This window comes from Aspergillus karnatakaensis (genome assembly GCF_047715665.1).
Source record: "Aspergillus karnatakaensis strain CBS 102800 unplaced genomic scaffold BJY04scaffold_26, whole genome shotgun sequence".
NCBI lineage: Eukaryota > Fungi > Ascomycota > Eurotiomycetes > Eurotiales > Aspergillaceae > Aspergillus > Aspergillus karnatakaensis.
This window is the reverse complement of record NW_027395738.1, coordinates 282,329-309,517: the sequence shown is the minus strand read 5'-3', so window position 1 is coordinate 309,517 and position 27,189 is coordinate 282,329. Positions and strand designations below refer to the sequence as shown.

At 51.5% G+C, this 27,189-nt stretch overlaps 6 protein-coding genes and 3 non-coding genes across 9 annotated transcripts; 5 read left to right on the top strand and 4 right to left on the bottom strand.

Moving 5' to 3' along the window:
• Positions 1 to 189: 189 nt before the first annotated feature.
• BJY04DRAFT_207762 (putative cell polarity protein (Tea1)) lies at positions 190 to 8,758 on the bottom strand (the record flags this gene model as incomplete). The annotated part of the gene is made up of 13 exons (XM_073713898.1): positions 190 to 1,214; positions 1,262 to 1,334; positions 2,146 to 2,147; positions 4,143 to 5,136; positions 5,176 to 5,181; positions 5,218 to 5,306; positions 5,337 to 6,288; positions 6,319 to 6,821; positions 6,852 to 6,866; positions 6,897 to 7,642; positions 7,695 to 7,977; positions 8,029 to 8,413; positions 8,510 to 8,758. The coding sequence occupies 13 exons, from the start codon at positions 8,756 to 8,758 to the stop codon at positions 190 to 192; spliced, it is 5,322 nt and encodes a 1,773-aa protein (XP_073570934.1).
• A 2,334-nt stretch (positions 8,759 to 11,092) lies between these two features.
• BJY04DRAFT_189946 (uncharacterized protein) lies at positions 11,093 to 11,912 on the top strand. The gene is made up of 2 exons (XM_073711451.1): positions 11,093 to 11,590; positions 11,649 to 11,912. The coding sequence occupies exons 1-2, from the start codon at positions 11,155 to 11,157 to the stop codon at positions 11,804 to 11,806; spliced, it is 594 nt and encodes a 197-aa protein (XP_073570933.1). The 5' UTR covers positions 11,093 to 11,154; the 3' UTR covers positions 11,807 to 11,912.
• A 51-nt stretch (positions 11,913 to 11,963) lies between these two features.
• BJY04DRAFT_t78 lies at positions 11,964 to 12,034 on the bottom strand. Its single transcript has one exon. It is a non-coding gene; the product is annotated as a tRNA-Gly (tRNA).
• Positions 12,035 to 13,343: 1,309 nt separating this feature from the next.
• BJY04DRAFT_t79 lies at positions 13,344 to 13,415 on the top strand. Its single transcript has one exon. It is a non-coding gene; the product is annotated as a tRNA-Arg (tRNA).
• Positions 13,416 to 13,560: 145 nt separating this feature from the next.
• BJY04DRAFT_t80 lies at positions 13,561 to 13,632 on the top strand. The gene has a single exon. It is a non-coding gene; the product is annotated as a tRNA-Arg (tRNA).
• Positions 13,633 to 14,910: 1,278 nt separating this feature from the next.
• On the top strand, positions 14,911 to 16,672 carry BJY04DRAFT_228018 (general substrate transporter; the record flags this gene model as incomplete). The annotated part of the gene is made up of 4 exons (XM_073718748.1): positions 14,911 to 15,293; positions 15,345 to 15,826; positions 15,875 to 16,260; positions 16,325 to 16,672. The coding sequence occupies 4 exons, from the start codon at positions 14,911 to 14,913 to the stop codon at positions 16,619 to 16,621; spliced, it is 1,548 nt and encodes a 515-aa protein (XP_073570932.1). The 3' UTR covers positions 16,622 to 16,672.
• Positions 16,673 to 17,094: 422 nt separating this feature from the next.
• On the bottom strand, positions 17,095 to 18,019 carry BJY04DRAFT_189941 (uncharacterized protein). The gene is made up of 3 exons (XM_073711450.1): positions 17,832 to 18,019; positions 17,653 to 17,780; positions 17,095 to 17,589 (listed from the first exon to the last, which is right to left on the bottom strand). The coding sequence occupies exons 1-3, from the start codon at positions 17,958 to 17,960 to the stop codon at positions 17,205 to 17,207; spliced, it is 642 nt and encodes a 213-aa protein (XP_073570931.1). The 5' UTR covers positions 17,961 to 18,019; the 3' UTR covers positions 17,095 to 17,204.
• A 979-nt stretch (positions 18,020 to 18,998) lies between these two features.
• BJY04DRAFT_218632 (oxidoreductase) lies at positions 18,999 to 20,102 on the bottom strand (the record flags this gene model as incomplete). The annotated part of the gene is made up of 2 exons (XM_073716362.1): positions 18,999 to 19,755; positions 19,810 to 20,102. 2 exons carry the CDS (start codon positions 20,100 to 20,102, stop codon positions 18,999 to 19,001), a joined length of 1,050 nt encoding a protein of 349 aa, XP_073570930.1.
• A 5,004-nt stretch (positions 20,103 to 25,106) lies between these two features.
• Positions 25,107 to 27,170, top strand: BJY04DRAFT_228017 (GMC family oxidoreductase; the record flags this gene model as incomplete). Its single annotated transcript, XM_073718747.1, has 4 exons — positions 25,107 to 25,474; positions 25,615 to 26,500; positions 26,571 to 27,072; positions 27,127 to 27,170. 4 exons carry the CDS (start codon positions 25,107 to 25,109, stop codon positions 27,168 to 27,170), a joined length of 1,800 nt encoding a protein of 599 aa, XP_073570929.1.
• Between the last annotated feature and the right edge of the window lie 19 nt (positions 27,171 to 27,189).

Below are 27,189 nucleotides of genomic sequence, written 5' to 3'. Positions count from 1 at the left end.
TCCATAAGCACCTGATGCAGCAACCTTAGAAGCAGAACGCAGCCTAACGCCGAAGACTATGAGATTAGTCAGATTCCAGGAACTAATAAAAAGAGAGACAGCGATTTGAACCTCCGCGTGCAAAGGCCGCACCAAAGAACGAAACGCAGAGGGAGGGAGTTCCCTACACGGAACCTAGGTTTTAGATACTCACATCCTGTCGCTCCCTCCCACAGCACGGTTGGTGTCCGGGGTGTTGTCGAGGGTTCCACGCTCCAAGATCTTGCGACGCTGGCTGGAGATGGCTCCGGGCTTGGCAGCAGCCGCGGAAGCAGGCAGAGGCATGTTGCCGCCGGCCTGGCGGCGCTGCTGCTCCTCAGCATCCTTATCCTTCTTGGCGTCCACAATCATGGCGGCGTTCTTCTGGTACTTGTAGACGGTCCAGTCGAAAACGTAGTCGTACTGGAAGGATTCACGGACAAACAGGTCACGGAAGATCTTGCGGAGGTAGGAGTAGTCCGGCTTGTCGTCGAAACGCAGAGAGCGGGTGTAGTTGAGGTAAATGGAAAATTCGTTGGGGAATCCACGGCAGAGAACCTCGGTGGGGGTGGTCATCTTCTTCTCCATGATGCGGTCGTACTTTTGCTTCTTGGTAGCAGCCTTCAGGCCTTGCCAGGGAAGAGTTCCGCGGCAGAAGTAGAGCATGACGTAACCGAGAGACTCCATGTCATCACGGCGAGACTGCTCAACACCCAAGTGAGTGTTGATACTGGCGTAACGGGCAGTTCCGGTCAAGTTCTTGTTCTCGCGGTAAGGAATGTGGAAGTGAGTCTTGGGGTCGCGGTACTTCTTGGCCAGACCGAAATCGATCACGTTAACCTGGTTTCCACGCTTGCCGATGCCCATAAGGAAGTTGTCGGGCTTGATATCACGGTGAATGAAGGATTTGGCGTGAATGTATTCGATGCGGGATATGAGCTGGTCGGCAAGGAGCAGCACGGTCTTCAAAGAGAACTTGCGGTTGCAGAAGTTGAAGAGATCCTCCAGACTGGGTCCAAGGAGATCGATCACCATGGCGTTGTAGTCACATTCGGTACCGAACCAGCGAACGAACGGGATTCCAACACCACCGGCGAGAGACTTGTAGACGCGGGCTTCATATTCGAGTTGGGGGTGCTTGGCTTTGACGCTTTCGAGTTTGATGGCGATTTCCTCGCCAGAGATAATGTTGGTGCCTGTGTCGTCAGTATCCTGATCCTGTGTTCTCTAGGTGCTCACATACCAAGGTAAATGTCACCAAAACTACCACTTCCGATCTTACGACCGATGCGGTATTTATTACCGACACGCAAGTCCTAGGCAAGTTAGCAACACGGAGCCGCAGAAGACGGCAGGAAACCTACCATGGTCGTCATGTTGCTGAATGTTGGCTCGAAGAGCTGTAATCTGGAGTAGTGTTAAAAGGCGATGATCGATCGCGAGTAAATGAGGGAAGAGCAAGAGAGAAGTGCAGAAGGCTGAGGTTCCGTTGAGAGACGAGGCAGAGAGAGGTTGACAAAGCTGAGCCTCTCTTTCAGGTTAGGGATACTTGTCGTCCAGCAGACAAGGCTGCCAACAATCCCCAGGGATAGACAGAAACACCTTTGAGAGCAACAAAGAGCGAAGAAGGAGAGAAATGACTGAAGGGGCACATCAAACACAACGTACCTTGTAAAGGGTTGATAGAAGGATGAGCTAGTGGTGATGTCGACTTCCGACCGGAAAGGCGAAAAAGGCGGAGAGGGAGAGAAAGGGGATTCAGCTGACCCTTTCGGCGGTTAACGGGAGAAGAGCAGACGCGAGAACTGCAAAGGCAGTGGCAGAAGGTAAATGCAACGCGAGGAAGCTAGATAGCGTGTTATGTACTAGGGACAGGGCCCTGGGATATGGGGGGGGAAGGTGGAAAGCAGGAGAGAGGAAGGAGGAGAGAGAAGGAAGAGAAAGCAGCAGGTGGTGAGAATTGACCGACCGAGTCGATTGGGATTTGGGAGAGGTTGAGGGGGCGGCAATTTCACTCGCTGATAAGTTTAGCACCACGCCTTTGACCGTTGTTTCAGTACTTTGTATTTACCAGTACCGTACGGTAATACTAGATATACCTTGCCTACGCCCTACGGAGTAACTTACTACTAACTTATAACTTCACAAAAGACACTTCATCTGACATCTTCACGAATTAGACCATCTACCATCTAATACACCTGCAGACTGTCAGTCTTTAACACGTCAAGTGCTGCCGTGACATCGTGGCAAATTGCGATGTCAAAGGGCGTGCGTGGTGAGAGCGCGATTTAAGACCTCGGGATCACCCACTCGGCATCTGCTTGCTTGGACTCTTGGAGATCACGCCGGTGTCTGAGACTTTTACTAGACTTTCTTAGCGACTTGATCAGTAATAAAGTGTCGGCTCCTTCCGCTGACCAGGGTAAGGAAATCCAGATTGTTTAAGAATACACTCCTCAAAGTAGTCAAATGTCAAGACCGAAGAATGGAGATTGAACGTTCAACATAGTGTATATATACTCTGTATATTGCCGTGTCCTTCTCCATCCTCAACCTATACCACAAAGAATGACGGATCCATAAAGACCTCTCTATTCAGACCAGCAGAGTGGGAAATCAATCATCAATGCCACTGATATCATCCCACAGTCCCATGCCATCCCATCACTAATCATCTGACCCTCGTATAGTTAGTTACCTCCTCACAGGATCCCATACAATACCGTACCACCTATACCATCCATACATCAATACAGTGCAATACGCAGCCATCCCATTGAATTAGCGCTTGGGCACAAAGCCACACCCACCACGACGGAAGCCTTATCTGACCATCTGCCAGGATTCATCCAGACGTACCTGACGAACCACCACAGAGCCGACACGGGAACGGTAAAAATAACTCCCTTTCATCCATCAACCATGTCACCGCTGCAGTTTGTGAGGCTGGGGTCGTATGTAGGTAAGATTTGACCTGGGTGTTGAACAAGGGATCCTTCCGGGCAATCTCACCGCTGGTCTGTTCTTTGAGAACAATGATGACGATGGTGAGCGACGCTGGCTGGGGAATGTAGGTACCAGCCTCGTGGATTTTTACTTGGGTAGAGATTAACTTGGGAGATCTTTTTTTTTAAGGTCAGTTCGATTGGCTTCTTCTCCCGGTTTTCTAGCTGCTTAGGATCTGTGAGCTGAAAGTACCGTATCGACAGTACTCTGCAGTCCGTATATACATGGTAGTTATATACCCTGGGTATCTACTTTATTTTGAGCAAACAAAGGACAGGACGTACATGACCCGATTTTCAAAATGATAATAACCCGTTCTCCAAACCAAGATCGATCCCATCTCATGCATAAAACCCCGAGGAGAAAGCGTCAGGCAACGAACTCCTTACATTTCCTACGCTCCCTAACCTACGTCACCCAGAGCAACGAAAGGACCCGACACCCTGCCAGCGCATATCAGAAGTACATAATAACAGTCCTTGTTTCTCTCATATTTTACTCGAGAAAGGTGAAAAAACCATCGGTACCCTATCAAGTTGGGCAGAAAGAGGCTAGGCAGCTACAATTGACGACATGGCTAGTCCTGCGAGAACGTATGAATTCATCTAGGTGCATTATCCTGAAGAGAGGCTTCTGCTAGCAGAAACAGTATCTCGAAGCACGACTCATACAATCAAAGATAGAGAGCAGTTCATTGCACCGCTAATCAACCGACTAGATCGGACAGACATCGTTGGGGAAACGCGTAAAGTAATAGTACAGTACATCCAGGAAAGATATGAAATGGGTATAAACAGAAGAAAGAAATAAAAGGGGGGGATAAGAAAGAAGAGATGGATAAAACAAAAAGTAAGAAAGTGTCGAAAGTATAGTATGGTTGACCACTGACTGAGACTGACAAGCCGATGCATCACCAGGGTAGCACAGGCGCAGTAAGATGAACAGGACACAGACATGTGTAGCAGACGGACAGGCGCATGCGGCTCAAAGACCAATCAACGTTATTAGACATCACGGTATAACCCCCAATAGGATATAGACAAGTCATGAGTGCTCCCCGAGCTCTCAGATCATATTCGCTGCTGCTTGTCCCTCAGCAGCACTGCGAGGCTTACTCTTTTCTGGAGAGGTTGACCTCGCTTCATCTTCGTCCAATCGTCGTCGCCATTCCGCGAGGCTGTCACTCAGCCCCGAATCTTTGGTTGGAGTACGGTCGTAGTCAGACTGTGTGCTCAACCGGTAGCTGCGGTTGGTACTCTCCCAATGGGTACGCAGCGCTTCCAACTCATTAGCTAACGAGTCAAGAGCCATGGAGCCACGGTTATCCAGAAAAGTGTCATCCTGCGACACTGCACTGTTGGCCCGCGACCGTCGAGGACCCCCGCCAATTGTGCCGCTGGAGGCATTGCTGTGAGTTCGCGAGATACCGTTCATACCTTGACCGTGCTGTGACTGACGGCGGTAATGCCCGACTGAAGCCTCAACCTGATCAAGAAGCATCGAGACCTTCTGCTCGGCATCCACTGCGCGAGATTCGAGTAACGAGTTCTCTTGTTTAAGCTGCTCTAATTCAGAACGGCTCTTTTCGGTGACCGCGAGGAGTTCCTGCTTCATTTCTTCGTACTCCTCAACAGACCTATCCTTTTCTGCCTCAGTAGATGTAAGGCTCTCCCTGAGCTTCTGAATTTGCTCCTCGAGGCTAGCAATGGAAGACGACGTATCCTCCTGCAAATCGGCAATTGATTTTTGCAAGTGGGCACGTTCAACTTCCCACTCAGCCGGGGCATCCGATGCTCCCTGATCAGCCTGGGCAAGGCTGTTCTGGGCGGCTTCTAACTCGGACTGCATCTTCGCATGTTGTGACTTGTACTTGGAAAGCTCGTCCTTCATGCGCTTGAGCATCTTTTCCGTGCCCTTGACATAGTGAACGGCAGACTGGTAGTCGTTCTCAAGCTGTTCCAGCTTCTCCCTGTAGGCACGGTCGGCCTCCTGCTCGCGGGTTTCGAAAGATGATTTCAGCTCTTCGTGAGCCTTGATGCTCGTTGAAAGCTGCTGCTCCAGTTCTCGGAGCCGGCTCTGTTCAGGAGTACCAAATCGGGAACCAGGCGACTCCAGGCGAGGAGAGCGCCTGGTGTCTGTGTAGCTCACCCCGCGCTCGCCAAGGAGGTCTTTGAGGGCGGTATGTTGGACGGCCAGGGCCCCAGCCTCTCTCTGCTGGGTCTCGATCTGAGCCTTCAGCTCCCTGTTTTCGGTTGTGTAGGTCTGACAGTCCTTCAGGGCTGCCTGAAGCTGGCGCCGAAGCTGCAGACCTTCTCTGCTAGCCTGCTCTTGGTAGGCTTCGAGTCCTGCAATCCTCTCTTCTGCGCGGCGCAGCTTCTCTGCAGCCTCATCGGCAGCCGCTTGGCTAGCCTTTGCGAGCTTGTTCGCTCGCTCCACCTGGGCTTCGGAGCTGGCCACCCGCTGATCTGCAAGCGAGCGCATTGACGTCTCGGAGTCGAAGGATGAAGCTCTCTCCAGACCTAGAAGGAAAGCGTTCTTATGGGTCTCAGCCTCTCTAGCGTGGCTCTCCGCCAATTCTTCGGCGTCTCGCAGGCGTCGAGTAGCATTCTCTAGCTCGGAAGTCCTTTCTTCGTGTTCAGACCTGAGCTGGAGCAGTTTCCTTTCTAATCCTTCTCGTCGCTCGCGTTCCTCGTCCAACTGCCTTTCCAAGATGCCAGCCTTTTCGGAAGAGGCGGTAACCGCTTCTCTAAGGCCCCCAATGTTATCGCCAAAGTCTCTCAAGCGGCCAGAAGATTCCTCAAGCTTCTTCGACAGCTCCTCTTTATCCAAAGCCAGTTGCTTCAAAGATGATTCAGCTTCAGATCGCAGCATTGACTCTTCCCTGAGAGATGCTTCAATCTCATGAAGCTGTGCGCGCAGACTCTCGGTTTCCAAAGAATTATTCTGCATTTCGAGTTCGGCTAGTCGTCGTCTGGTGGCCTCAGATGTCTCTTCTGCCAATTCCCTCCCACGCTTCTCCTGCTCAATCTCACCAGTAATGGCCTCCAGCTTCGATTTCAGTTCGTTCTGGGATGCAAGAGCCAAGGCCAATCTGCGGCTGAGATCCGTTGTGCGTTCAGAGGCTGCTTTGTCAAGATCATGAGTCTGTCCATTTGGCGATGGAGTACTTTGTTGACTTCCGCCATGCGCAGCAAGTTTGGCGCGGGCATAAGCGGCCTCGTTTACAGCCACATCTCTCTGCTGCTCAACTTCTGCCACACGCTTTGAAGCAATTGCAGCCTGTCTGTCCACAGTAGCTTGCATCTTGGCTAGCTCTGCTCGCATCGCGAGGAAAGCCTCAATCAGAGGACGGTCTTCATCGGCAAAGACATCTGCTGCACGTTCATCCAAAGCAGGACTCGCCGAGATATTAGGTGTATACCCAGCTTTCTTGGCCAAAGCGAGCTCAGATGCATACCAGGCATTTCGACCCCGAAGCGCCTCTAGCTCTTTTATGAGAACCTCCTGGTGGGCAGTCAAGCGTGGTGAGCGCGGTTCGTCCCCCGTTTTGGAGTTTCTGAAGTTTCGTGAGTCGATCGAGCTATCAATGCTTGCGTGTCGGCCGAGGATGGATTCATCAGCGCTATCCATGGAGCTACGTTGGCGCTGGCGCAATGAGCGCTGTCGAGCCGGTGCCATGAGCGGTGCAGCTTCTCCCGCCTCCATAGCCCTAGCCGACATGCGTGAGGATTGTTGAGTGGGGGTCCGCTGGCCATTGGGCTCCCCCCCGCCTTGTCGAGGGTCTTTCGGTGAGTCTTTTGGTGGCGCATCTCTCTCTCTATCACCGGCCATGGCGCGAGCTGTGTCGATCGGAGGTCCTCCATATCCACGATCCTGCTTCGTGGGCGTCTTACTTCTAGCGTTCATGGCGTGTTGGGGCGTGTTGCCGCGAGGACCAGGGGTAGGAGCCTGTCCCGGTGGAGGAGGTCCGGCGGGAGCATTAGCAATTGAAGCTCGCGGTAGTCGAGATCCCGGCCCCGGCCCCGGCCCCGGTCCCAACTCAGTCGGTCGCCCGGTCGGGCTGACCACACTTTCCCGAGATTGGCCTGGACCACGCCGGGCCTGATCGGGCGGCGCATTATGGGCTTCGCGTGACGCACGACCGGACGGTGGGATCGCCTTGCCCTCAGGCCCAATTTTGCTCGGACCCGAGATCGGGGCCCTTTCACCGTTCTGATTCTCTGCTGGATAGCGAATCTTCGAGGTGTCGAGCATATACGCCATGCTAAGCTCCACTGGATCTCTTGGGGCTGAGCTTGGTTCACCTGCAAGAATGATTATTTGTTTCCCGTAAGCGGTCATGCTATGTCCTGATCGTGGTGAAGGTGCTGGTCCCATATTCTGGAAAGAGTACCACCGTCGAGTGCTGATGCGGAACGCCGCCAGATCACCAAGGTCGATGCCTTCATCTGTACGGCCACCAAAAACGTACATAACATCGTTCACTAGGGCAGATGCATGCCCTTCTCGCGGAGTCGGGATAAATCCGACACAGTCAAGCTGAGACCAGCTGTTTGAGCGAGGGTCATATGACCAGACGTCGTTGAACCACTCCAATCCATTCGTTCCTCCGAATCTACATCAATGAGCGCGGGTTCAGCGGGCAGGACGGGGGTAGTGTCACATACAGATACAACTTCTCGTTGAAGCTGACGATGGTGTGGTTAGTTCTTGCCGGGGGGATTTGACCAGGTGGAGGGCCACCCTCGTGGCTATTTTTGATTAGAAACTCCCATTTATTGTTCGGGTTCTGCAGCTGGTTCAAATCAAAAGCAACCAGGTCATTAAAGAAGTAGCCTTCCACCTGTCCTCCAAAAACGTAGAGCCGAGAGCCCAAAATGTTGATGGTATGCCCGTATCGACCGGTGGGTCGGGGGCCGGGAGGTATAGACCGCGACCATTGCCGAGAAGCTGTGGCAGTGGAAATTAGCATTGCTAGCGACAAAGGAAGATGGAACATACAAGTATTCAGCAGATAGAGCGTGTCGTCCAAAGTATCTGCTTCGTCCACCTTGGTATCACCACCAAAAACGATAAAAGCGTTCCCGACCAACAAACTGGCGTGGCCAACGCGCGGTCCCGGGCCTTCGGAGACCGTTGCGATAGGAAAGCATGACAGATTTCCGCTGCTACTTTCTAGCATCCAAAGGTCTCCTTTGACGGTCGATCCGTCTATTAAGCCACCCATCATGTATACATCGCCTTCCTTCGAAGCCACGGAGTTTATTGCTGCACCATATCGTGGAAAGGGGTTTGCTTGCGGTGACGAGAAATTTAATCGGCGTTGCGACCACGGGTAAAGGGATGCCCCAGGACTAGAGCCCGGCGAATTGCTGCTCACTGTAGGCTGAGGGCGCTAAAAGAGAGGGTTAGTTTTCCGAGTTGAGAGGCCGCGCCCCGACATTTTGCTAGACAAGTTGCGGTTTCAGATCATGGTACTGACCTGTGACTCGGACTCTGCTCGTTGCCGCATTCTCTGTTGGTCTGGGCTGTTTGCGCTAGTGACAGAATTCAGGGAGTTATTATAGCTACTGCTCGGGGTCGGCGTCTGCGACGTGACCACTCCGTCCTTCGACCCGTTCGGCACAGCTCCTGAGCCCGCCGGTGCTCCTTCAGAGGTATGGACATTTCTCGTCGCCGGGGGTAGACTGGAGGCCTGTTGGTTCTTCTTGGATTTAAAGAGGAACGCCATCGTGAAAAATTATATCGTAAACGGTTCGTGGAGAGAAAAGCCTGCGAAGGCTTGGTAGGCAGAAAAGGTCCAACACACCCCTTTCGGAATTAGACGATGTGCTCTCGTCAAGATCCCGGGATCTCCAAGATTTATAACGGTCAAAGAAAACGAATCGAAAAGGAGTGAAAATAGTGGGCGCCAGGCTAGAAAGTGTAAAGAGTGGAAGACGCAGCGAACGCGCGTGTTGGATTAACGGTATTAGGGAGCCGGAGAGGGATTGCTGGCCGCAACTCGGGCAACTGACTATTGTTCGATCGGTGGGCGCTCGACAGTGTCCATCCAAGCACAGTGAAGTAAAAGCGCTCAGCGTCCTGCAGAAATCAAGTCGTAGTAAGAACCTCCTCTTTTCGAAGCTAGAATGTGCAGCCACGACACCGACCTTCAAGGGGCATGGGTGGGCTATTGTAGCAAAAATTAAGGATGGAAAAGGCGGCGAAAAGAACGAAAGCGCCCAGAAGCAAGAGAAAGGAAACGGACAAGAGGCAGCGAAGCCAATCTCTATCGCAAAAGGACGAGGAGGGACGAGGAGACTGAAGAACAGAGGGCTGAGGAGGAGAGGGAGTCGTAGTCGTGAGAAGGGGCAGGAGAGATTATTGGGAGGCCGAGAATGAGAGAGAGAGAGAGACCCCCGTCCGGTGTTTCAACCGACTGCCAGGATCGGCTTAGATAATTCTGGTTAGGGGGGAGGGAGCCGCCGACACCGCCAGACCACCAATAATCGACCTCAACCTTGAGTGGAAAAAGCAATACTGGAAAGTCTTTCAGGCCCTGTGAACTATTCAGACTTAAGAGGAGTTTTCTTTCATCCACCTCATATAACTTGATTCTAGAATGCTACTGGGTTGAAGCGGTGGATGGTGGACTCCGTGCAGTAGTCAACCCAGACCATGGCCATCTTGCATATGCTACTGTAGGTACGGGCTGAAGGCTTACGTCGGTTTCTCTCTGGGCACAGCAGTGCACTCCGTACGGCGTCCAGCTAAAGATAGTCCCCGAGCCACAGCGTGATCATGTTGTGTATGAATAGTGCGCAAGTCAATTGTGTGCAGATCTAGGTGGTCGTAAGCGAGGGCACTCCCAAAGTCTTAGGCATGATCCCCCCAGCGCTTTGCATGCGGAGAGGCAGCCTGAACAGGTTCACGGCAACGATCTTCCTGCTTTCATCTTAAAGCAGGCGGTGTTGGCGCCGTTAGAGTGGGGAAGCCCATGTAATCAGGGAACAGTTCGATTTTCCACGTGATGCCGATCAACCCATTCGAGTCGAATTTCGAATGTCCTGGGTATCTTCTACTCTGCCGGGTGTACCTGCAGATAACTATTTAGAAGAGTTTACTGTGAGATAGCAATATCTCAGACTCTCAGAGCAAGCAACTACTCCGTAACTAGCTCATCATACTCCAGCATGAAGATGCTAAGCCCAAAATAGCAGGCGTACCTGAACCGATCAGTGCACGAGCTAACCCCATGAAGTTACCCCAAGCCTTCGCGTCCCGCTTCAATTAAAGCAACCCACTCGTGGCTGAGAATCTTAACTCAGGGCAACCTCGAGTCTCGACTCTCCAGCAAATCGAATCGCTGATATCGCTTCCGTCGCTCTGGACGGAAAACGAGGCGATTTCATGGACGTCAGCGGAGTCACGCTTCATCCCTGTCAGACAACGCACGGCCCAGTTTGAACTGCCCGTGTTATTTTATTGGTTGCTGCGAATTTGTTTGTACACAGGTGCCCCCTTTGTACTTCCAAGGTTGCCGATATATCCCTAGATATGGTTGAGTTGGAAAGTATATGAATTTCTGGAATGCTGATACTGGGAGTTTTGGGTGTCAGTCAGAGCGGATGGAAGGAAATGAATGCTACTCCTCAACACCAAAGCCCTGCTGAGCGAACCGCAATACATAGTTTGCAAGGCACTACAGTGTATATATAGTCTGTAGTGACCGTGGCCACCAGGTGCTGCCTGAATCTCTAATGCTCTGCCACGCAAGCCAGGGCGCCCCGCTGTTGTTCCTGCATGATGATTGAATCTGCAAGGAGTACCGCTTTGCTCCTCGCCCTGACTTGTACCTGACAAACATGCAGGTACTGGAGCTTTAGAGGCAGGTTTGCCGCATCCATTATTCTCAACTACTCCATACTCTAGAACAGTTATTGCTGCCTCGTTCTGTTATCATGCAAGTGAGTATAGTACCTGAAAATTCCTACATAGTAAATACGAGAAGTCGATATGTCCAGATTCAATATAATTCTAGTCACGTGAGATGATGCGGAGAAGGTCCCGAATCACGGAGGTCAACCGTCACCCGAACATCACTATTCTTCTTAGCCTCCACTCCAGAACCCCAAAAAGCATACAATGGGCTCCGAAATCGACATCACCCCGATCCCGGAACCTCCCGTCTTCAACTACATTCTCTCCTTCCTCCTCGTCGGTGTAGCATGGGGCTTTACAACCCCGTTCATCCGCCGCGCCGCCGCGGACTTCAGCGCGCGCCAGGAGCAGCAACAATCTGCACAAGACACGGAGCTTCGGTCTACGCGGTCTACAGACTTCAATAATAATCAAGACGGCAGCGAATGTGAAAGCGAAAGCGATGAAGACCAGCCCCTACCGCCCTCCACAGCTCAACCAGCCTGGATGCAACAATCAACCTCATCCTCCTGGCTGAAAACGAAGATAATCTCGATCTTCTGGACGGTCGTCAACCTGCTGCGAACACCGGCTTACTCTGTCCCGCTGGTGATCAATCTGACGGGGAGTGTGTGGTTCTTCTTGTTGGTTGGAAAGCACGGTACGTCTCATCCTCCACCCGGCAGGAAACAGTTTACTAACGGTGGAGGATACTGTAGAGCTGTCCCTAACGGTACCCCTCGCAAACTCGAGCGCGTTCCTCTTCACGGTCCTCGGCGAGTGGTATGTGGAGCGAAAGGTTATCGAGAAGGAGACTTGGTTAGGAATGGGGCTGGTGCTAGGGGGTATCGCGATATGCGTGCAGTCGAAGACGTAACAGGACAATTGTAGACGGTATATAAAATAATCGACATTCCCTTTCGGGCGGTTGGGTCTGGCAACGTCGTTTTCGGGAGCTGCGCGGAGAGGAGCAGAGCTCACTCAGTCTATGGCCAAAAATAATTGTACAACGAAAGCAAAAAAAGAAACTGCTTTGCATCATCCGTGAATCGAACACGGGCCTCATCGATGGCAACGATGAATTCTACCACTAGACCAATGATGCTAGTTGCTTGGATAACGGCTCCAAGTTTGACACTATGTGGGTACAGCCTGCGGCTAGCCCTAATCTCGGTTTTCATCGACAACCATGACGATCAACGACCAAGATGCACACCTGGAATAGGCCTACCCTGAGAATACTATAGTCTAAGCTCTCTCCAAGCTGGCAGATCATATCCTTACAGTACTGTACCTTGTCTTGCCTGGACGACGCTTGCCACTGCACCGGGCGGAAACTGCTCATATGGGGCAGGTATATATATATCCACACCACACAGACTGACAGTCAGTGTCAGCGTCATATAATGTTAATGTAAACCCGGTAATCGCGCGTATACAGTCTCGAATGAACCGAAATGCTTGCCCAGGCTCTGTCATCTAGATTACGTGTATATAGCGATAGCACAACCCAACAGTAAAGATCTCGCCAGCATTGGAACTCTTGCTCAGATACCAATGGATAGACCGGATGACACGAGCACCAGCTGGTAAAGAAACAATGATAGCTCCCTACACCCTGAGACTCTTGAAACCAGCCAGCAGGGTGAATTTGTGCCAAGCTACCTGTTGGAAAGTGTCGCTTGGCAAAGACACCAGCGTAGAGACATCACCGGAATTGAGAGGTGTGGCTTTCATGATGTCTACTACTGCTCTCCGTGCCCTATGAGCCCTTGGACCAAGCATATCCCTCAAAGTAGAATCCCACCCGACACCAGCAGACAAGACGAGGACGTCGACCACACTCGGTTTGCTGGTACGAAGATCGCCTCTATGCTCCAGTGCATATATCCAGTGTTAATGCATGTGAAGAGGACACGAACATAATCTCCCAGTCCAATTAATTATACCACCAATCATTTCCACTTTTCCAAACACCCAAAACACCCAAAACCAGGAAGCGTCAGTGCTCGGACCATAGAAAACTCGAGCACTTGAGCGGCAATAGCACTCGAAATGCAGTGATCGTGATACGTACCGAGACTACGAAGCTAATCGGGACTGCCCACAGACATCAAACCAGGAAAGAAGTCTGAATCAGATAAGAACGAGATGCGTTGCATCGAAATATATTGCGTTCACGCCTGTATCTGCTGTCCGGTCACATATAGAGAGAGGGCCGAGGGTAAATGTAGCTACCCAGGATGACTGCCACGGAGTGATTACACGCCGGAGGGGCAGTAGAAGTACTGACTGATGGTCTCATACTCAGAACCAGTGGCAGAGGGTCGATTCGAAGTGCTAGGAATTGAAACATCTTGGATTCATTACCAACTTACCTTATAATTGCAGCCTTAGCAAAGATACCTCAACAAGGCCTGCTGGCCCAATGGCAAGGCGCTTGACTACGAATCAAGAGATTGCAGGTTCGATCCCTGCGTAGGTCATATCTTTTTGCTTCTTGATCCTCATTATCTTGACGGTAGTGGTGGTGAAGATTTTATGGTGGGTGGAGCATCCAGATTTTTGATGCCCCACAGTGGTGGGGGCGCTGGATCATAATGCTCAAAATGCTACATTATTTCAAGAACCGGCCTGCTGGCCCAATGGCAAGGCGCTTGACTACGAATCAAGAGATTGCAGGTTCGATCCCTGCGTAGGTCATTCTTTTTGCTTTTTACAGCTGCTGGCGCTGTCTGGCTGATTTTTGCTGTACCTGACATGGGGTGGTGGATGGAGTCTCTCTAGCCCTACCTACCTACCTAGCTAACTCTGTGGCGCCTACGTCATCGCCTCTGTCACAGCGTTCGCTTGCTGGAAAACATGGGTATAGAATCAAGATGAACTTGTGTTAAGCTTGTTTTCTTCTTTATACCCTAGGTGATGAGCCGATACACCATGAGTATATCGTCTGTGGCAGGGGCGTACTTTACGCTCATCACCATTGTTTTTGTATACGCTCTTGGTGTCGAAATTCTGTCTCTCTGGTAAATCGGGGGCTTTTACACTAACTATTCAGCTCGCGGGATACTTTGCTAATAAACTGCAAGCCGCTCGTCTTTCTCCAGCTTTCCCCTGGCCTTGACGAATCTCCCTAGCGTTGGTTGTCCCGATAGAGACAAGGTTGAAGCCTGACAGATCCAGTGATATCTCCGTTTCCCAAACGCCCGCTAGATATGCAGTCACCATGAGTATGATGCTTCGCCGTTGCTGCTCGCTGCCAGTCCTGCAGGAGATTCCCATATCATTGAGTCTGTCGGCGTTGAAAGCACCTAGAATGGATAACGGGATAAGTCTTTGGATCTCGTGGGTCATTGGTAAAAAGGCGGGAGCTACAGTCTCCGACAGAGAACCTTCGCTTTATCAATCGCTTGATGGGGGAGGAAGTATGCAGGCGGGATCTCTATAGTCTATACGGCCATCTCCGAGGCGGACCAAGCCTAAGACTAGACACCAAGCGCGGCTTGGCTGAGATTCAGCTGGACAATTGCCGAATCCTGCAGAATTCGAACATCCGGAGGAGAGTGTTCGGGGATAAGCAGTCAGGCCGACCATTAATCCGTATTCTGTCATTACCAGGTAGGTAGGTAGGCAGGTAACATCAGGTCCAATCTCCAAATCCTCTCGTATCAGCAGGGAATGATGTCATCACTCCAGATGGCTGGCGTGGCTACGACTTCCTGTTCTGTGCTGTGGAGATTGAGAAGCATCCAAGATGGAAGCTCTAACCCCGATAAACCTTAAGCGAAGTCCTCCCCGGGAGACCCTGCTCCCAGAGCGGTTGTCATTTCCCCGTGGGTGCAGCTGTGGAGTCTTCCCTCACTCTTCGCAATTTCGAAAAATTCCCGCATTTCTCCAGCATTTAAACGTCTGGGGCCCCATCTCTATCGGTATCAGACAGACTCCATTATCCTTGTTGCTCCATACCACTCACAAATCACAATGCGGACTTGGTTCGGCCGCGGCAAGAAGCTGCAATTGGCAGTCACCTCGTGCTGTCTATGCGCTTTCATCCTGTACGGCTATGATCAGGGTGTTTTTGGTGGGATTCTAGAGAATCCCGACTGGCTGAATCAGTTCGGCCACCCGGGTGACACCTTAACGGGATTCATCACCTCAAGTTACAACCTAGGTTGTTTGCTGGGATGTTTCGGGAATTTTATTATTGGAGACAAGCTCGGCCGTCGGCGCACTATCTGGCTTGCCATGGCCTGGGTCATCGTCGGTGCTGCTCTGCAAGCAAGCGCATTCAACCGCGGTCATCTTATTGCAGGGCGCATCATCACTGGCGTCGGGACCGGTCTCAAGACGTCCACTGTTCCTATGTTAGTCTATAACTTTACGCGAACATCAGTCCTGGGCTAATGTAACTATAGGTATCAGTCCGAGATCTGCGAAGGAACGAAGAGAGGCCGTCTCGTCTCCGCCGAAGTCATGTTCGTGGGCATTGGAATCGCCTTTGCATACTGGTGGGACTTTGCATTTAGCTTTGTCGGTGGCACGTTTGCGTGGCGGTGGCCTCTAGCTTTCCAGATCGTCTTCGCCCTGTGGGTGATTGTCATTGTCTTTGGCGTCCCCGAGTCACCGCGTTGGCTGCTCAAGAACGGCAATAAGCAGGAGGCCATCGATGTTCTATCTGCCATCTACGACAAGCCAGTTGACCATCCGGACATTGTCGCAGAGGCTGCGTCAATTGAACTGGCTCTTTCGGTCGTGGCCGAAGCTGAGGGAAGCACGTCCTGGATGTCTACGTTCCGAAAGGATAAACTCAGCACGCGGTACAGGATCTTCCTCGCTTGGTTCGTGCAGTTTATGAACCAGGCCGGAGGTATCAACCTCGTAGTCTACTACATTCTCAGTATGTTCTCTCAAATCGACTTCTTCATTCTCTAACATGGTCTTCTAGCCGTTCTTCAACGCAACGTCGGTCTTGAACACAGACTCGCCCAAATCATCGCCGGCTGCATCCAACTCATGTTCCCCCTCGGCTCCCTCATCCCGTCTCTAACCCTTGATAAAATGGGCCGCCGCTCAACAATGATCTGGGGCTCCGCCGGACTCTCCATCTCCATGATGCTAGTGTCCGCCTTACTGTCCCAGGCCGACGACACCCCAAGAGGCAAGGCGTTTGCCTCTGGCTCTATTGCCTTCTTCTTCACATACATGTTCATCTTCGGCGCGAGTATGAACTGCGTGCCCTGGGTTTATGTTCCAGAGATTCTGCCGCTGCATGCGAGGACGAGGGGGACGGCAATCGGTGTTAGCTCGAACTGGTTGTGGAACTTTGCAGTGGTATGTCTTTCCTACACGTGGATTACCGGAGATATTACACATGCTAACCTCTTTATCCGATTAGGTCATGATCACACCCATCATCATCGAACGTCTCCAATGGAAAGCCTATCTAATCTTCATGGCCACAAATCTCGTTTTCGTCCCCGTCATCTACTTCCTGTATCCCGAGACGTCGAACCTGAGTTTGGAAGAGGTGGATAATATCTTTGCACGGGGTGGAAACCCTGTCACTGTGGCACGGGGTATGCAGAAAGAGATGGCAACTCATGGTCGACTGGATGTCGAGGGAGGTACAAAGGGAGGAGATGGAGATCCGGAGGAGAAGCATGTCGCAACGGTAGAGCATGTTGGGCCTTGAGCAACCTTGTCGGCATAGTCCCGCTAAGATAATGGAACTATTGGTCTTAACATAATCTGTGAAGCATACATAGACAAGAAGCAACCCGCGGGGGATAGACTTATCTGATAGAGTCAGAACAAGACCTAAAGCAGTCGAGTTCAAAGTAAACCACGACTTAAACCTCTTCGCACCTTCGCCGGACCAACCAACTCCACGCCCTCAGTCAACCCCTCAGAACCGCCCACCTTGCAATCAGCTCCTGATCCCTCCTCACCAACTCCACCCCCTCTCTCTTTTCCGCCTGGCTCGACATCTACCCATCGGCAGCGAGGAGCCCCACCATAAGCGATGTCCCAACACTCCCGAGACCAATTAGATACAGGCCTGGAGTCCTCTGCTCAAAGACCCGGACCAGTATTTGAGACTCGAACTATCTAGAGATTTTAATCTTACAGTAGCGGGATCAATGAGTTTGAGATAACATTAAACTGTATCGAAACAGGTCTATATGCGAGCGCTAAGAACAGATAAACCAAGAACAATGCACCCCCATTCCAGATAACCATAAGTATACATAGAACCGTACCAATGCCACTCAACCCTAAAGCAAAGCAACAGCAGCCCCCATAACAGCCACCAGCCCCCCAAGCGACACACTCAGTCCCATAGCTCCATTATCCGGATCTTCCGTCTCCTGCGCCCCAGCAGCCTCATTGTTTCTAGTCGTACTGGCAGCCGCAGTCTCCGTCTCCTCCACCTCCTCCTCACAGCCACTAGCACTGCTCAACAAAGTCATCGGCGTCGGCGTCGCAGAAACAGAAGCCGACCCGATCACCGGCTTTGAGGTGGACTCTGCGCCCCCTGTCGCAGTAATGGTGACCTCGTATGAAGCAACAGCCTCTGTGTCTGTGGCGAGCCACTCGCCGTCGATGGCCATCGAGCAGGTGGCGGTTTTGCCGGAGTAGGTGCATTCGACTGTGCCGGTGCTGTAGAGTGCTATATTAGAAACGAGAACATACACTTCAGAGGAGACGAAGTGGGCGACTTACTGTTCTTCCACGGCGGCGATCACGGTCGCGGCGGATGGGGCCTGGATGATTGTTGCGCCTTCGGGGACTTCACAGGAGGTCTTGACGGAGTCGGCGCAGGTGATGGCATAGCTGGTTGTGTCGGAGTTCTGGCTATGTTAGTTGAGGACGATTGTGTTCGGGGTAGGTGAAGTGCGTACAGATCCGAGGACTTTGCCGGCGAGGGCTTGGCCGTCTGCGTTGTCTGGGATGTACATGGTGACCACTTCGCTGGCTGCCATGGCGGTGCTCAGAAGGGAGAGACCGAAGAGAAGGGTGTTGGAGCGCATTCTGATGTGATTGCGTTGGAGTGGAGGTTGGAGTGATACTGCTGAGAGATTGAGTGATGTTGTAGATGAAGATAGAAAAGAGTAAGCAATGAGAAGAGACAAGACTTTTATATCATGCACCAGCAGCGCTAAAAGCTCTCTGACAAGCTAAAGATCGTAAAATTAGACCCGAACTGCTCAGCCCTGCCCTGCCCTGAATACTACATGCCTTGTGGAGAATGATGTATAATTTAATTGGCTCCAGAGCCTCAGCCGCAATGCTTCGTTTCCACAATCTTATGGTCATTGGCTGCGTCAAGTCCCTGGCGTTCGGACTCCGGAGAAATTCCAACGAGATGTTATTGTTGTCCTCACTGCCACAGGCTAGAAGCTTCACCAGCTAGACTTGGAGTAGATATTGAACTGAGCCGATTCGCTAATGCAACCCCTGAGATCCAATGGGAGACGCTAGAGCAAGCAGAAACCCTAACTTGTAGTCAGTATTCCACCTGTTACATGTACCTAAAAGTACACACCACTGCACAGTCGTCTAGTCCATAGACTCTCAACAACTCGAAGCATCTTTTCGGTTGGAGATTGTGAAGAGCCAAGGGCGCAGCGACCCCTAATAATAAGTTTTGGCCCGACAGCGCTGTTCCATACTCGATCCTTTCGTTCTTAGCTCGACCAAGGCCCCCACTTGCATGACTAGTAAAGTCTCATTAACGGTGCCGTTCTGAGGGTGGTATGTGAGCATTAGTATTAAGTTATTAACTAGGTCGGGTGTAGACGCTGGACGCCTGATTCAAAGTAGGCGCCACCATGGAATCAGCAGCGGACTGAAAGACGGCTGCTAAGCAGTAGAATCTACCTTCTTCCCTACATTACGCCTCATGAGCAACTGAAAAATAAGCTCATTCACTTTATTCGAACCGACCTAAGAACCTGGAAAGTAGTGCTTGACCCCGATCCAAGAGAATAAGCTTGAAGAAAAAACATTCAACAGCATGTTTCCGAAATCAATATATGGACAAAACCCAAGTAATTATAGACTATCCACTAATAGGTCAACCTCCCACCCCGCGTCTGAGGCTTCAACTGTCCCAAAACAATATTCTGAGACCTCCAAGCATACCACTCGCTCGCCGACCGCGTCTCCTCCTCTTCACCCGGTTCCAGCTCCGGAATAATCCCCCCCTTAACTCGTCGAAGCGATGCATCCTGCTTGGCACGCACCAGATACGCCACGCTTCGCCGAGCAACCCCTGCCTGCTCACCCGGCGGCGTTACCACCCGGTGCAACGAGCTGCGCAGCAGTCCCCCCGTCCACTCGACCATTGTATCCCCGATGTTCACCACGGCGCAGCCAACCTCGGGCTTGACGTACCGCCAGTTCTGCCATGTGTTCTCGCTTCCTGCGGGGAGGACCTGCAGACCACCGGCTATGTTAAAGAGGATCGTCATTGTGCCGATGTCCGTGTGGCCGCCGAAGGTGACACGGTTGTGGTCGGGGGTGGGCTGCGCGGGGGTCCAGAGGAGGCGGACGACGGTGTCGGATTGCTGGTCGAGGGGGTTCAGTTTCTTGAGGATTTGCGGGTCGATGCCCATTCTCATGCTCAGTTTGGTTTGAATCTCGGTTAGGACTGCGTGGGAGTGTTCAATATAAGAGCGGATCTGGGCCTGTTTGCGCGTTATCACATCGGGGTGGGATCGCTGGATGGAGGAGTTCTCGAGCACCTCGTCCTGGCTGAGCGAGTAGAGGTGCGTGTGATCGCTTTTGCCGTCGACTGTCTTTATCTTTCCTGGGCTCTTGTATCTGTCGCTTGCTTAGCGTTGGGAGAGTCGCGGGTGGGTTGATAGATAGATGTACCTCGTAAAGTCTGGGTCTTTGAAGCTGTAGAGATCCAGCGTTGCTTGATCCAAGGCAGAGAGTTCTGTGGTCAAGTCAAACATCTTTTCCGCTAGCTCGAGTAAGGTGGTTCCTTGACTTGACCCTCTCAGATCTAACAGGAAGAACCCCCATTCCTGGCAAGCTTGGAAGAGCTTCTCTGTTTCTGCAGTATTGTTGTCCTTCAGCGCCTCGAGAGATATTCTTGACAAGGATACAACCGGAACGTCAGAAGGAAACGGCGGATACGGTTTGAAGTACTCTGCTGTTGGCATTGTGGGCAGGTTATTTAAAGGCAAGTTTTTCTATCGAAATTTCCTTCGAGCAGTGACTAGGGAGCAAGAACGTGAGATAAAAGGAGCAAAAGAGGACGAAGTGAGCGAGATAGAACATGCAGAGGCACCGAGTAAGATCCTACTGCTGAGCAAATGCTTCGTGTGCTTGTTACACCAAGGCTAGGCTTTACCATATCACTCTCATCAGATGATCATCCATATGAGAAGTAATCAGAGGGCGTAAGCAAGGTGTAATTACCTCATAGACGTAAGCTTTTATCTTGCGTTGGTTGCGTAGCCAGATGACTGCTATTCTCCAGACTCAATGATACCGTCCGTAAGGGGGAAGAGACCTAGCTAGCACTGAGATTACTAATTCATCTCCCCCATCTATTGCTCTCTGGCCTCGAAGACGTGTGTAACTGTGCTTGCAATTATGTATGCTCATCAGGAGCAGGACGAGCCTTATCGAATCAGTGAGGAAGGAGCGCCCCGCTACGACTGACCCCTTCCTGATATATCGAGAATCTAGAAGGAAGGTACAGTTTGAGGAAGGGGCGACCCCATCAATCTCGCAAGGAAGGAGTAACCGGGGCGTCGTGGTAGTTCCTTCCTGACGTACCTCCCGTGTAGGAGGAGATACTATGTAGATTAAATAGCTAGGCCTATTACCTGCGTATACCAACAAAGGGCCAACCTGACAACCTGCTTACGCGGGCTAGTCATGTACACTGGATTCGAAATTGCCAAATTGATACCGCAAAAACCGGGCTGAGTCCCGTACACCAGGTATCCACGAAAGCAAGTACATCAGGGCGCGATGGCCCAGAGCAAACTTTGCTACACCAGGAGATTCTACCAAACGAACCGATTCTACCAATCTTAACCCGGAATGGACGAGCTCCAGGGACCTCGGGTCATCCAATGCCCAGTGAAACTCGGCTCCAATGCTGCTAATAGGTTGCAGTGGTTTCTTCTTGCGAATGGCTTGCAGCGTGGTAGAGTTGATACATTCGAAGATCAGTTCACCTCGAGGAAATGATTGACAGATTTGGTTGAGTAGACAGTCGACATCGTCTTCGTGCAGATAGCAGAGCAATCCTTCCATTATGACGAGCACGGGTTCCATTGGTGGTGATTTGATGCATCCAATCTTCCTTGAGCACATCAATCCCCAGCAGAGAATAATCTTGACGGGACGGCAACCCCGGCTGGATCTTTCTTCTCAGCTCAACGACGTCCGGAAGATCAGTATCGATCCATCGAGTTCTTTCACCCCATGCTACCCGCTCCACCCGGCTATCAAAACCACAGGCTAGATGCAGAACAGTGGTTCCGGGATTACGCTGCAGGAAGTCCGAGGTCCAGAGATCTAAGTGGGCTGTGCGGAGAACCATGGTGGACATCTGGTTTGGTGTCATTGACATTTCAGAGAACGTCGGATTTAAGTCGGTCCAGTACACCTTGAGCATATGTATCGCCCAGTACGGGATTAGGGGTGGAGGAGTCGTAGGCTCGAGCGACGAGAGGGATGAGGAGGGTTTTTGCAACGCCGTCAAGATCAAACTTTGTCTTTTCTGTTGTCACTTGCTGTTCGTCGGGGTTTCCCGAGGGAAAGCTTTTGCGTGTATGCATTATTGATTACAATAAAGCGGTTTATTAGGTCTAAGAGATGAGATGTGAGTGAAGATGACAAGTGGCAATATTAACTTCACTGATATAGGTGCCCAGCTCAAAGCTAACTGAGTCAGCAGCCCTAAGTCGGTCTTGCTTCCAAGTAACTGACTGCAAGAAAGTCAGGGTCTCTGGGAAAGCTGGATATGTCGGAGCATGTATTCTCCCACTGTAGCCTGTAAACTTGGTTGGATTTATGTAGTGCCTGACTTTCTCTCTCCTTCGAGAACTACACTGAATCAGAACAGAACAGCAGGGCGGGTGTATCGTGTGAGCAAGAAGGATAATGGCACTCTCCTAATTCTGCACTTGTTCATTGCGGAGCACACGGTGTCGTGGCGAGCTGAGCTATAATCTAGGCCCATATCTGAGGAAATAGTAGCCGACACTAGCATCACCTCTCGGCTCTATAACCCTTCCCTGTGCCACTTCACCTGCAAACCTGGAGATTTCCAATTCCCGACCTCTCACCAAAGACCGCTCGTCAAGATGGGCTTCAGTGACTTTCTATCGAACGCCCTTGAAGCGTTGGCGAAGTCGGTAAGAAATTCTTTCCCCAGATCTATCTAGCAAGCAACTAACTAACACTGGATGTAGGTCCCTCACTCACCGATTGTCAAGTCGCTTTCGTCTCTTGCGGGTATTGTCTCGCAGGCTGTGCCGATTGTAGGTGCGTATATAGTTCCTTCTGCGTGTCCACAGAATGTGTATCGGTTATTGACAGTAAATCAAAGGCCCCATTGTTAACACTGCTGTTCCTGCGCTTGATGCGATATTTAGCAAAGACAGCAGTTCTCCAGACTCCGGGGAAGACCTCAAAGCATTAACCTTTGAGCGCCTTAATACCACTGATCAAGGCGGGCTGCAGCTGCAGCGACCAGAGGACAAGGACAACGTCCAAGAAGCTTTCAACACAATGCACAGTATTGAAAATCCAAACGCGAGCATGGACAAACTGCAAGAAGATTTCGGCGATAAACTGATAATGACCGTGGGAGAGCTTCAGGAGGTCCTTGCAGGACACCTGTATACTAGGCTGAGCACCGTTGTTCGGGAATCAGTGTATGGACCTTAAAGAGATTTGCCAGAGGAGGCTCTCGCTGATATATCTCAGAAAATGGTTCGAGAATCATCAGGAGATACTCAAAGTCACTGCACACGATGGACGACCCGATAAATTCAAACCCCTGCTTTTCGACCAGGGCGGACAACTCCCACAACAGAGGGAACGAGTCAGGCAGTGCTTGGGTGAGATTGAGACTGCAGTCTTGAAGAAGGACTCTGCACCGGCTCAGCAGATGCTGGACCTGTACCTGCTCGCCGTACATTGGTTGCTGATTTATGACAAGGTGAGTCTGTCCGTACGGGTACATCTCAATGGAGGGGTATAGCTAATGTGCAGCGTGCAGGCGTGAGCCATAGTCTCTACTGAATATAACTGAACGAGAGCTGACATGTCAACCAGGATCATCGTAACGCGAGGCATCTACATAAGGTCTTTACAAGCCGGAGGCCAGAAGTGGGGTACGCCGATACCTCAACTGCGCTATTGATGTTGTCCGTCGAACTGATATCCTACAGCACAATACCTCGAAGCTTTGAATAGTTTATCCAATGATATAAATGAGGTAGATGGTTGACGTGCTAGCTTAACAGCCCTACATGAATTTGGCTAATCTTCAACAAGCTGCATCATGATGCCACCAACACGCGCGATGTGCTTCAAACAGTTCTTACAGAAGTACCGAAAGGCCGCGAACAGAAAGTTAAGCTTCTCAGCGAATCAGGCCAACAATACATCGAAGACGACTGGCCTGTTCTAGCAGTAGGATGGGTCTCTCCCCAGGATTTGCACAAACAGCTTGCCTTGGCTGGAACTACTGTGAAGTATGCGAAAATTCATAACTATATCAAAAGAGGAATGCTAACTCTATCTAGATCTCACAGGGCACTAACAGTGGATAATACTAACGCGCACGACGTTCTACGCCTATGGCAAGAGTACGCAGTCCAGGCCGTAAATATCAGCCTCCAGCCTGCCCGAGCTGTAAAGGATCATCTTGAAGAGTGCAGTACGTTGAGAGTGGATTAAACCTGGACCAATACTGACAGACGGCAGTCCAGCAATGGAGCACCAGAGTTCCTGTAGGCCCCAGCAGGAATCTTGCACATGGCGAACAGCATATCAAAGCCCATGCTGTGGCTGCTGAAGAGAATATGGAGTTTGGAAAGTCTTTGTTTCTAGAGAAAGAGAACTTTGCAGGAAAAAACCTCAGGTATACATTGACATACTGCGGTAGCTATGGCGAAAGCCCGTCAAGTGCTTGGAGCGAGCAATGCTACATCGACACGGACACTCGCGCTGCTAAGGTATGTGGGCAGATAGAGTGATGTTAGGGACCGACGCTGATTTTTCACAAAAGCTCGAGATTCATCCAATCGAGTTTGACAACAGTCCACTCGGCGCGGAGTCTACAGGAGAACTTACATCGCAAAGGCTTATCCGTCGGAGAGGTACGACTCGGCCTAGAACCTTGCCCAAGCTAGAGAAATGCTAACGCAAATGCTAGTTTATGTCGGCTATACTGAGGATCACGGAGAGCGAGATGTTGTTCTCTACCTTGGTGAAATTGATGAGCACACGAAGGTCATATACCATGTTATGAAGGAATGAGAGGTTCAGTAACTTAAGAAACTACTGTAGCTACCAGGATACTCAAAGTCGGAAGAAGATAGTATAAGCATTGTCTGTTGACTTGACCAAGCGATTATGCTATGCTCTTAGCCTGCGGAATACCCTAGGTAAAGTACCCCAAACACAAGCAATGCCGAGGCGATTGTGAACCTGCCTTCAAGAATTAAGATTTAGGGCTCGGGGATCACCTTTAATAGTATAAGGACCGAGACCGGCCAGACCAATATTTGGTTGGCCAATTTTTGGGGCTGGGTCGGCCTCTGTGATCGAAAGTACTGTAGATCATCCTGGTCCTTTTCCTTCGCCTCATCAGTCATCACTTGCATATATTAATCACATCGCTTGTCTTACCTACAAAGTACATAGTGGAGCTGTCAAGGCCTCGGTTAAATCTAACCACGCGGTCCTATCTCCAAGCATTGATGCCTGCAGCCTCGGTGCATGCGCCCTTGCTCCATTCTGGTGGAGACGAGGCCAGTTCCTGAGACACGGTGTTTCAAACAATTATATAACAGCCGACCTCGAGTCACTCTCTCAGTGTAACCTCCCTTCGAGTTTCGTACCCCGAGTCCCACAGCTCGAGGCCATCACCTGCACCCACTCCCACCACCACCACCCGCACCCTCAACGCCACCATGTTGCCTCGCATACGCATACCACAGCTCCTATCAACCCTAGCAATAACCACCGCCCTACTCCTCACCACCGCAGCCGCAAGCACCGAAACAGAAAGATACGACTACGTCGTCGTCGGCGGCGGCACCGCAGGAGTCACGCTCGCCGTCCGCCTAGCCTCGGCGTCACACAAAGTCGCCCTGATTGAAGCCGGAGAATATTACGAGGACAGCTGGCCACTGGCATCCATCCCGGCCGCAGATGTCATTCCCGTGGGCTCAGACCCGGAGGCTCGTTTTGGGGCGGATTGGGGGTTTGTGACGACGCCGCAGGAGGGCGCCGGTGGGCGGCGGGTGCATTTTGCGAGGGGGAGGTGTTTGGGTGGTTCGTGAGTTTGTCGTTGCCTTCAAGGTAAAGGGGGGGATTGGATGTAGTAAAGCTGATTGGAGTAGGTCGGCGTCGAATTTCATGATTTATCAGAGGTTTGTTTCCTGGAAAGGAGGTGAGGGGGTTATTAACTGTCTGCAGGCCGACGAAGGAGTCGATGGATTTGTGGGCGGAGTCTGTGAACGATACTAGCTATACGCTGGACAATACCCTGCCATTCTATAAACGGACTGTCCAGTTCACGACTCCGAATGGGACCTCTAGGGCAGAAAATGCCTCGGTGCAGTACCGCGCAAATTCATTTGACGAGGCTGGTGGCCCGCTTCAGGTATCGTATGCCAACTACGGACAGGCCTTCTCAACGTGGATGAAGCGCGGGATGGCAGCAATTGGCATGTCAGAGTCGAGCGACTTCAACAATGGCGAACTATCTGGCTACCAATTCTGCGCATCGACCATCCGATCAGAGGATCAAAGCCGGAGTAGTTCCCAGGCAGCTTTCATTGAGAAGGGAAAAAGCTTGCCTGAGCATCTGACGCTGAAAGCTAACCATCTCGCAAAGCGAATCTTATTCGACGAGCAGAAGAACGCAATAGGCGTCGAAGTAGCAAACGCATTAGGTTTCCTCTCTAACCTAACCGCCTCAAAAGAAGTCATCGTTTCAGCCGGTGCCTTCCAATCACCCCAGCTCCTCATGGTCTCTGGCATTGGACCTGCAGACCAACTAGCAGAGCACGATATCGATATTATATCCAACCTGCCAGGCGTCGGGCAGAATCTCTGGGACCATCCATTCTTCGGTCCTAGCTACAGAGTAAACGTCGAGACCTTCACCCGACTCGCCAACGACTTCATCTACCTGGCTGCCAGATTCGTGGACTACACCATCAGACACACCGGCCCGTTGACAAACCCCGTAGCCGATTTCCTCGCTTGGGAGAAAATCCCCTCTCCGCACCGTTCGGCGTTCTCACCAGAGACAGAGAAGGAACTCGCTGGTTTCCCGGCAGACTGGCCCGAAGCAGAGGTCTGTTCCCCAACTCCTGCAGTCTACTAGTTCATCATGAATTCCAGTCTACTGACATAGACTCTACCAGTATATCTCCGGAGCCGGCTACCTAGGCCCCTTCTCGAACCTGCTCACAACGCAACCCAGAGACGGCCACCAATACGGGTCCATCCTCGGCGTGCTCATAACGCCTACCTCGCGGGGAAACATCACCCTCGCCAGCGCAGACACCGCCGACGCCCCGCTTATAAACCCCAACTGGCTAGCCACCGAGTCAGACCAGCAGCTTGCAGTCGCCATGTTCAGGCGCATCCGGGAAGCCTTTACCAGCGAGGGCATGAGTCCTGTTGTTATCGGGGAGGAGTATTACCCTGGGCTGGGGGTGCAGAGTGATGAGGAGATTTTGGAGTTTGTGAGGGCGAATGTTATGACGCTTTGGCATCCGGGGTGTACGTGTAAGATGGGGACTAAAGGGGATGGGATGGCGGTGGTGGATAGTCGGGCGAGGGTGTTTGGGGTGCAGAGACTCAGGGTGGTGGATGCAAGCGCGTTTCCGTTTTTGCCGCCGGGGCATCCGCAGAGTTCGGTTTGTGAGTTTTGCTGTTGTTTGTCTGGCTCTGAGGAGTGTGTGCTAATAAGTATAGATATGCTGGCGGAGAAGATTGCGGAGGATATCATTCGGGGGTGAAGGCCCCTTGGGAGGAATT

Coding starts and splice junctions, on each gene's coding strand:
- BJY04DRAFT_189946 (XM_073711451.1), top strand. CDS start 11,155: ATGGGCTCCGAAATCGACATCACCCCGATCCCGGAACCTCCCGTCTTC. Junction 11,591..11,648: donor CTTGTTGGTTGGAAAGCACG/GTACGTCTCATC, acceptor AGGATACTGTAG/AGCTGTCCCTAACGGTACCC.
- BJY04DRAFT_189941 (XM_073711450.1), bottom strand. CDS start 17,960: ATGCGCTCCAACACCCTTCTCTTCGGTCTCTCCCTTCTGAGCACCGCC. Junction 17,781..17,831: donor CCGGCAAAGTCCTCGGATCT/GTACGCACTTCA, acceptor TAACATAGCCAG/AACTCCGACACAACCAGCTA. Junction 17,590..17,652: donor ATCGCCGCCGTGGAAGAACA/GTAAGTCGCCCA, acceptor AGCACTCTACAG/CACCGGCACAGTCGAATGCA.